This window comes from Poecilia latipinna, unplaced genomic scaffold (assembly GCF_001443285.1).
Source record: "Poecilia latipinna isolate Pla-1442-1.1 unplaced genomic scaffold, P_latipinna-1.0 Scaffold2284, whole genome shotgun sequence".
NCBI classification, from domain to species: domain Eukaryota; kingdom Metazoa; phylum Chordata; class Actinopteri; order Cyprinodontiformes; family Poeciliidae; genus Poecilia; species Poecilia latipinna.
In genome coordinates this window covers 72,178-81,231 of record NW_015114900.1, presented here as the reverse complement: position 1 = coordinate 81,231, position 9,054 = coordinate 72,178, and the positions used below count along the sequence as shown (strand labels likewise).

At 41.9% G+C, this 9,054-nt stretch overlaps 1 protein-coding gene and 1 long non-coding RNA gene across 2 annotated transcripts in view; one reads left to right on the top strand and one right to left on the bottom strand.

The window, feature by feature from the left end:
* Positions 1–372: 372 nt before the first annotated feature.
* LOC106937139 (BTB/POZ domain-containing protein KCTD16-like) overlaps positions 373–9,054 on the top strand; it is a 21,865-nt gene continuing 13,183 nt past the window's right edge. Inside the window, exon 1 of the mRNA XM_015018492.1 lies at positions 373–1,846. Within this exon, the coding sequence (XP_014873978.1) occupies positions 1,051–1,846 (796 nt within the window). The 5' untranslated portion in view covers positions 373–1,050. The remainder of the gene's footprint in view (positions 1,847–9,054) is intronic.
* LOC106937140 (uncharacterized) overlaps positions 7,182–9,054 on the bottom strand; it is a 5,285-nt gene continuing 3,412 nt past the window's right edge. Inside the window, exon 2 of the long non-coding RNA XR_001422326.1 lies at positions 7,182–9,048. This is a non-coding gene — a long non-coding RNA (uncharacterized LOC106937140). The remainder of the gene's footprint in view (positions 9,049–9,054) is intronic.

Here is a 9,054-nt window from a genome sequence, read left to right as displayed (position 1 = left end):
AAAAATCTACTTATCCGTAACGACGGGGTCAGTTTTCAGTGGCACCTATGGTCAAAGGTTCCATCACAAGAGCGCACCTGTCAGATTTATTTTTCATCTTAGCCCATTCATAACTGCTGCATTGCTCGCAGAAGAGGGTAAAGCTGTTCCGTGGATCTGCAGCTTGTACTTGTCACAGCGGATGAGTTCTGGAGTCACAGACGGTGACACCTAACCTCTCTCGGGATAAGCGCGTATGAATGCGCCGCGAAGAACCAAACGCTTGGATTAAAATCCGCGCCGCCGGGATGCTGGAGCCGCGTAATTCCAACCCCGAATCCCCAATCGCCAGCTGCGCCGCCCGTGGACACAGTAGAACCGCACAGATGCACCCCCCCTCCCCTCCCATCTATCAGCCCGTTTTCGTGTTGATGGACTGCAAAGTGACATTTTCCTTTAAGATGATGTAAGACTGTGCTTCACGGGTGGATTTGTTTCCTCTCCTCCGTGTCACAGCTCGGAACAACGTTATCTTAAATCTTCAGCCGGTTTGGCTGCTTCCGCACTCAGCAGTTTGGAGAGACTGGTGCGCAAAGGAGTCCCGCTTCCTGCCTCCTCCTCCTCCTCATCATCATCATCATCCTCCCAATGAGCGCGTTTCAGCATCCCAGCAGTCAGGAGGAGAGCGACAGGATGCTCTCACAATTTCTCTTCCATTTCATCCTGGATTTAAGAAGGTTGAGTTAAGATCCAGGTTTACTGAAACTTTTTAAAATTGTATTTTTGTTGTTGTTGTTGAAAGTTCGCTTTTATTCACTTCCACGACCAAATCGCAGTGGCTGCCTGTAACATGATACTGGTTATGATAATCGATGCTGGACTTTTACGCACGCACTTGAAGGATGCACCGTAGACGTACAGTTGGGATTGTTCTGTCATAAAATAAAAAGCGCTGGATGCCAGCAGGACTGCGTCTGGAATCGGGAACTCCGCTTTGGTGTCTGAGCGCCTCATCTCCATGCAGCTGCACCCCACACCCTGAACTTCTGGGACGTTTCGTGCGAGAGAGAGATGGCACTGATCGAAAACTGCAAAACGCAGCCCGCCAAAGACCAGGGCTCGGTGCAAAACCCTCCGTCGGACGTGGTTGAGCTGAACGTGGGTGGGCAGGTTTATTATACCCGTCACGCCACCTTGACGAGCTTCCCGAATTCCTTACTTGGGAAGCTGTTTTCTAACAAGAAGGGGTCTTCAAATGACTTGTCACGGGATTTCAGAGGGCGGTATTTTATCGACAGAGATGGATTTTTGTTCCGGTACGTGTTGGATTACCTCAGAGACAAGCAGGTTGTCCTCCCTGACCACTTTCCAGAGAGAGGGAGGCTGAAGAGAGAGGCCGAGTACTTCCAGCTGCCGGAACTGACCAAACTTCTGTCAGGCGACGAGCCGAAGCTGTTTCAGGATGACAGTGACTGGGATGAGGAGTCGCAGGGCAGCGATCACAGGCTGTACCCGTCTTACTCCCTGGACAGGAGGTATGGTTACATTACTGTCGCCTTCAGAGGCAGAGAGTACCACGCTGACCCCAAGGCCAAAAAGTTACCCAGGATCTTCATCAGCAGCCGGATTGGACTGGCCAAGGAGGTGTTTGGAGACGCCCTGAATGAGAACAGGGATCTGGACAGACCCCCGGACCGATACACCTGCAGGTTTTACCTCAAGTTCAAGCACCTGGAGAGGGCTTTTGACATGCTGTCAGAAAGTGGCTTTCACATTGTGGCCTGCAACACCTCGCTGACTGCGTCCTCCACGGGTCATTACGCGGACGACAGGGTCTGGTCCAACTATACACAGTACATCTTTTACCGTGAGTGAACATCTGATTCTCCGTTCTGTTTAAGCGGTGTGAGGTGGCCAGAAGGTTCTGTAAGAGGTGGCCAGATGGGGGCTATACAAGTGCATTATAATTAATTAGAATGCTGTCAAAAAGGCTAATTTATTTCAGTCCATCCATCCAGCCGCTGTCATACCTCCTTGCGAGGTTGCAGGGGGTGGCTGGTGCCTGACTCCCAGCGGGGCACACCCCGGACTGGTCTTCATTAAAAATAATAATAATAAATAAATAAAACAAATAAAACAAATAATAATAATAATAATAATAATAATAATAATAATAATAATAATAATAATAAATGAAACTCACATATTATTAACATTACACAATGTGTGTAAAGCACTTATTTATTCCCATTTAACTGATAAATTACATTTCACTTGGAAATTTTATATTACATAAGACTACTACTGACAAATATGTACTTGTGCAATGCACTACTTGGTTGGGGCTCCTTTTGCATCATGGCAAGAAGGTGATCAGTCCTTGGTTCTGCTGAGGTGTTATAGAGAGACCTTCAGCCGCTATGCATTGTTTCTAGTGTCTCATCTTCTTCCTGGCAATACACCAAAAGATACTCTGTAGGCCATTAGTCAGCGCAGCCGTCGACCAGAAAAAAATGCTCTTCTGCTTGGCTTTATGGAGATGCGGATTTCATTTTCCATCGAAATGTCTCGCCTGCCCACACTGCTTGAAGTACTGTTTCCTGGTTTATTATCTCCTGATGGACGACTGTGTTCACTTTAGATTTGTTTAAAAAAAAAAAAAAAGTGAGTGGACCAGCACAGGCAGCTGAAATGGCTCCTCAAGGAACCTGGGGTTTGGATCTTTTTGTTCTTGTTCAAATCAAGGAGTCTGTTTCATAAGTGAACTGAAATCTTTACCCCCAGTTCAGATGCTTTTGACAATGTCTCTGGTTCAGGAGTGAATTAATAAAAGGAATCCAACCGTTTCAGTTCATATCATGCTTATTTCAGGTGGATCTTAAAGCATGATATGAACTGCAATTCACAAATTGTGAATCAACCCAGACTCTTGGACATATAGATTGGTTCACTCTTCTTCTGAGGGCTTTGCTTGTCCATTTATTTTCCCCACCACATGTTTTTCTTCCACTAAGTGTTCCATTAAAAGCCTTGGACACAGCACTTTCTGAACAACCAGCTCTTTTTGCAATGACTTATTGTGGTTTGACCTTCTTGTGGAGGGTGTCAATGAGTGTCTGCTGCACAACTGCCAAGTCAGCAGTCTTACCGAAGATTGCGTAGGCTGCAACAATATGATTTTTGTGTTAAAATCCCTTTCTATTAATCTTCTACTTTTCTAGAGGACTGAATTGTGGATTTCTGTCCCCCTTCAGCCATTTATGTAAAATCAGATAGAAATATATGTGATATATTGCTCTGAGTGCAATAAAGTATATGAATTTTGTTTTTAGTGTTAATGAAATGAATTAACTTTTCAATGATTTTCAAATTTTCTGAGGTGTGCCTGAGGTCTCGTGGTGGCACATCAAAAGCTAAGCCATAGCAGAATTTCTGTAATTTAATTAAGGTACATCAATATGGTGGAAATTTTGCACTGACAAGAAAAAAAATCAGGGATTTAAAAAAAAAAAAAATCTAGTAGTCTGTAGTTTTATAATTTAAAGTACTTACATTAGATATGTTGGAACATACTTTTAACTCACACAAAATTTATGTATAAACATTTTATTTTCATAATTGATAAATTAATATGTCCTTCCCTTCCCTGACAACCTATGTGTCAATTCGCAGTAAATTGAAAAATCAGCCATACAAAAAAAAAACACAACAATGGGGTGGAAAAAGAAGAAGAAGAAAAAAAAAGGCGAACTCCTCCTCCCCGAACCCATTCCCTGTAAATGTTTAAATCCCTTTCAGCGGCTTTCCGCAAACTTCTGTCCGGAGTCCGAGATTAGAGGCAGACTTGTTCACGGCCCCCCGAGGAAGTTGAGTCACAATGCCACCACACTTCAAGTACACATGTGTCATGCGTAAATGCAGCTTACTGCTCGGGTCCTGACAGCCTCTGGGTTATGAATAATATAGCACCAGTGGGCAGCAAAAAAAAAGAGGAGAAAGAGATATAACATGCGTTGTTCTGAGTCAGTTTTACTTGGGAACAAAGACTGTGGATCAGCTAATATCTTAATTAGCGGCAAATCTGGCTCGTTCCTTTGAAGGGAAGAGAGACATATGGGCAATTAAAAAGCACTTTGTTCATCATCCTGAATTGTTCTGAATGGCTCCCTTTAGAAAAGCCTTGAAAAAGTATATGCTCACATTTTCTCACTTTAGCACCACAAACTTTTGTGTGTTGTTCTGGGATTTCATGCTGCCGACATAAAAAACAAACATGCATTTGTGAAACCATTGTTGAATATTGCAGTTAAGATGAACTCACTTTATTCTGACACTTTTCTTTCTTTTCCTTTATCACATTGTCCTCGCCCCTAATTGTGGCCTTTAAAATTATACATTAAGCATGGAGATTAAGGGCAGTGAAAGTCAATCCATACATCTTTGCATGCATGTTAGTTCAAAATGATATACTGCCAAATATTGCATTAAAATTGTTCTACGCTATTGTAAAGTAGCACACATTAAAACCGCAGAGAGAATTTGCAATTAAATGTATAGTCAATGTCCTTTGCTGTGATATTCCTAGAGAATCCAGCACAACAAATGTGAGAAAGCTGTGCACTGCACACTGCACATCTCACTGAAAACACTATCACTATGGTGAAACATGGTGGTGGCGGTATTATGCTGTGGGGTTGTTTTTCTTCAGAAGATTGATGATGGAAGGATGAATGCAGGGCACTCCTGGAAGGGAACCTACAAGAGGATGAAGAAGACTTGAGACTGAGTCGACCTTCTACTTGTGTGGACGTCTTTATGCTTTACAGTGTTCGTCTGTCATAAAATCCTCATAAAAAATTTACGTTTTTGACAAAATGCAAAACTTTCTGACATGAATCATTTCTAGAGGCTACAGTCGGAGGGTACTACTGTCTTTCAAACAGTGCAATTTTTTTTTCACCAAGCGCTTTGCTTCGACTTTCTGAAATAACTCACTGTGTATGGGATTTCCTGAGTCATTCATTATTCTCAAGCAGAGCACAGAGTGTAGGTGTTCTCCTCTTTCTCTGTTAACAAACATCGCCCTGGGATGAAGTCAGGGGGAGGATGAGAGGGCGCTGAAGTCCATCCAGCACGACGAGCAAAGCGGGACGAAGAGGAGACGAGAGCCAAAGGAGTTGCGAGGAACCGAGGAGAAGAAGGGAAAAGGCTGCAGAGGAAGTGGATGGCTGGATGAGGGAGTAAAAGTTGCATGAGACTTGGCCACGTTGAGAGGGAACTGAGGCAGAAGGAGGCAAGAGGGAGAGGGAACAAAAATAGATGAAAGTAAGGAAGAGACAGGAAAGTTCGTCGAGTGTGAGGAAGCGGTGGGAGGAGAATATTTTAGGTGATAAGACAGACTCAGGAGAGGAGAGGATTGCTTTTCATTAGAAGAGGGCTACACTTAGAGGAAACATGCATGTTCACAAAAACGGAACATGCAACATGCATCATGCTGATGTGCCTGTCCATCAGCATGATGGACGGACACATCAAAAAGCAGGCAGGCGTGAGAGGACCTTGCTTCATAGCATCACCGCGGCCTGAATCCACCATCAGAACTAATACCGTAACCTCAATGTGAATGTGGGACACTGGAAGGCCTAGAGCAGGTAGTCCTGATGAAACAATGCAAGCAGACAAACAGAAATATTAGGAGGAGGGGTATGAACCAGATCACAAGCCTAATTGTTGTTTTGTTGTTTTCTTTTGGCAGAACATCGAGCTGCTTTTTGCTTAACCCCCCCTTACCTATGCAAACATCCAAACACCAACTCATATGGATGGAAAACGATACTCCAAGATGAGCTAAGTGAGAGAGTTTGCTTCCAGCCCGCCGGTTGCTTTGCATCATTCATGTTGCTCTTCTTGCTAAATGCATCAGTAGTTTACCACACAGCTCCACAGATTCTCCACATTACCGTGGACATTTCATTTTGCATAAAGCTGTACTGTAAGTGCTCTTTTCTTCCTGGTATGTTCTCTGTTCAGCCATTCAGGTCTTCACTTTCAAGGTTTTGGTTCATTTCTCAAACCCTGTTGAAAGTATTCTTTTGTTTCAGACAAAGAGAGATAAAAAAGGGGGCAGAACTTGAACAAAAGGGCACTCTCATCAAGCCGTCACAGTAGCATCATAATTTAGGAGCCTTTTCAACTGATGGGCAAGATGAATTATAATAATTTAAGCAAGTACTCAGACCAAATTGGAATGAACTGATTAGACGGCTTAGAAAATAGAAGAATATATAATTATAGTATTATGGAAGCTCAGCCTATCATGATTGGAAAATATGGTAGTTATTTGTTGTGGATAAATTAAACATTCAGTGCCATAAATGTGTATTTGCCCATGTTATATTTTATTGCTAAAAACAGAAGTAAAACATATCTGCACAGTGGGCAGTTCATGAGAGTAATAGCTTGTGTTTTACATCAATGTTTTACATAATAGCTTGTGTTTTAAATCAATACCAAATACACCCGGTAGATGAGGATACATCGTCATAGTTACCAATAAACATGCTTTATGGAAGTGAAACAGCTCATGATTGACTTGAGCTGTTTGTGTTTCATGAAAGAAAGAGCACATTTCGCAATGGCAGCAAAACAACAACTACAAAAAAAAAAAAAAAATCCAGATAGTGCACTAAGGCCTCTTGCTATTTGAATAACACCATATTCAGGCTCATATGAGAGAAGACTGAAATAAGGATCTGCTCAAAAAACATCCATTCTTCCATGTCTGTTGGTCCATACAGTGCCATGGGGGACCATTGTCTATTTCCTGCTGTCAACAGGGAAAAGGCAGGGTATACCTTGGACAGGTCGCCAGGGCAACACAGAGACACACAGGGAAAACAACCATCCAAGCTCACACTCATACTTCATGGTGATTTACAGTAACCTAAAGGTCACGTGTTTGGACTGTGACATGAAGCTAGGCTACCTAAGACGACCCACACATGCAAAGGAGGAACATGCAAACTCTGCAGGCCGGCTCAAAGAAAAAACATTTTGAGGTTTAAACGCAACATTAACTGTCCAAAGAAATTCAAAACTTAGATTAAACTAAATTCTTGCTGATGCCTTGTCATTATTATTATTATTATTATTATTATTATTATTATTATTATTATTATTATTATTATTATTATTATTATTTAGCAGAAACAGTCAGGAATGAATATTTGCAGTACTTACAAAAAATATTGTATTCCAAAACTATGCTTTACATGTTGTCAGATATAAAAAGTCCATCATTATTGTTGTTATTAACACGTTAAAGATTCCAGCCGGTTGTCAGCTATGTCTGAGGAGAGATGCGTCATGAAGGCAGTATTCAGCTCCAAAGTTTCCCTCCCCTTCTCCTCCTGCACTCACTGAGACACAACAGAGTGTTCAACCTATTTCTTCTCAATGATTTGAAACTGGAAACCGTGTCGTACAAAAGGAGGACTTTAATTTGGTTCATTGGTTTACAACTAGCTGTCATCTTGCATGAAATAAGTCCATAACCTTGTCTGAACATACCGACTCCTTGTCAAAGCGACAGAAATCATCGTTAGACCCCGAAAACCTGCAACTCCAGAGGCAGAAATCATCTCGGACTCTGGCAGAGTCAGTCCCAGTCAGAGTGGGGAGAAATGTACCGTTGGATAGAGAACGGTTCCTGGATGTGCTTGTTAAAATAAATCCAGAGCCTTCAGTTCGGTCCACAAGCCGGTGATGTGTGGCCATAATTGCTGTTGAACAGTGATAACAAGACAACAGGGAGGGACAGGGAGAGTAATCTATTGCTTGGGTCCAAAAGAGGAAGAGATTGGCCCATTGCTGAGCTCTCACAGAGCCTGGTTGGAGAGCGGATTGGCAATACCTACAAGAGACGAATGATGTTCCTGTGAATAACTCATTTATGTCCGTAACAGCACCTTTGCAGAGGAATGGTTGGCAGTAGGAGGAGAAATGTGAGTCGGAGTCTTTGCACCTCATCAATCTAAAGCAGGCAATCTGGCCCAACTCTGGAAAGAAATCAATTTATTAGGAAGAAACTGATATAAAAGAAAAATCTAGTTCTTGAAGCTGTCCAGTGAAATACACACATGGTTTTACTGTTTGCATAACCCTAAACAATTAGCACATTCATTGACATTTAATCAACTGTTTCCTTTTTTAACCTGAAATACTTTATGATTAATTCATAAGTACACTTACAGGAATTAAAGATTAAGTAGTCCCCCACCTTAAAAAAAGCTCTTCTATTACACTATTTTTAATTGCCTCTTATCTTCGCTGCGTCCTGCAAGACAGTTGACTCTTAATTAAAAGTGCAGTTTTGACAGATTAACAAAGTGAGACTTTTAAAAAGCAACATTTCACATATGAGAGGGAATAAGAGGCTAAACTCTCACTTAATTTAAACCTTCCACCAATTAAAATCTCCAGCATGCCTCCCACTTAGTATTATTGTCCCTTCTTCTGCTATTTTTGTACCTTGAAGTAATCAGAGGGCAGGTATAAAAGTTCTTCCTGGATCTGACACACAATACCGTAATAATCACTCCAGAGGCACTTAATGGCTGCTTGGATGAGAATCTTCTTACATGCTGAGTGTTTTCTGAAGACAACAGGATTCAAAGTGTTGGTATGCAGAAGGAGACGTTTGCAGATTGGAGCTTTTTGGAGGGGTGGGGGGAAGTGCATTAAACTCTTCTCTGACCTGACAAAGTTAAAAATGGGTCATTAACAGAACATCCATATAGTGCTTTGCAAAAGTATTCATATCCCCAGATCTTTGCCTCATTTTGTCATGTTACAGCCACAAGCTGAAATGAATAAATCAATTACGGTGGAAAGTTTTTACGGTATGCCCCCAGCAGGTCAAGAAATTGAAATCGGTCCCTACAGTAGTTTTTCTGTAAAATAGCTCCAGCTCAGTCAGAATATTGAGAATATGTCTTGTCGTAAATCCAAACCACCTCGCTCTTTGTTTAGAGCTCCCTCTGAATTACTGAGTTTTCTCCAAGTGACTACCTAGAT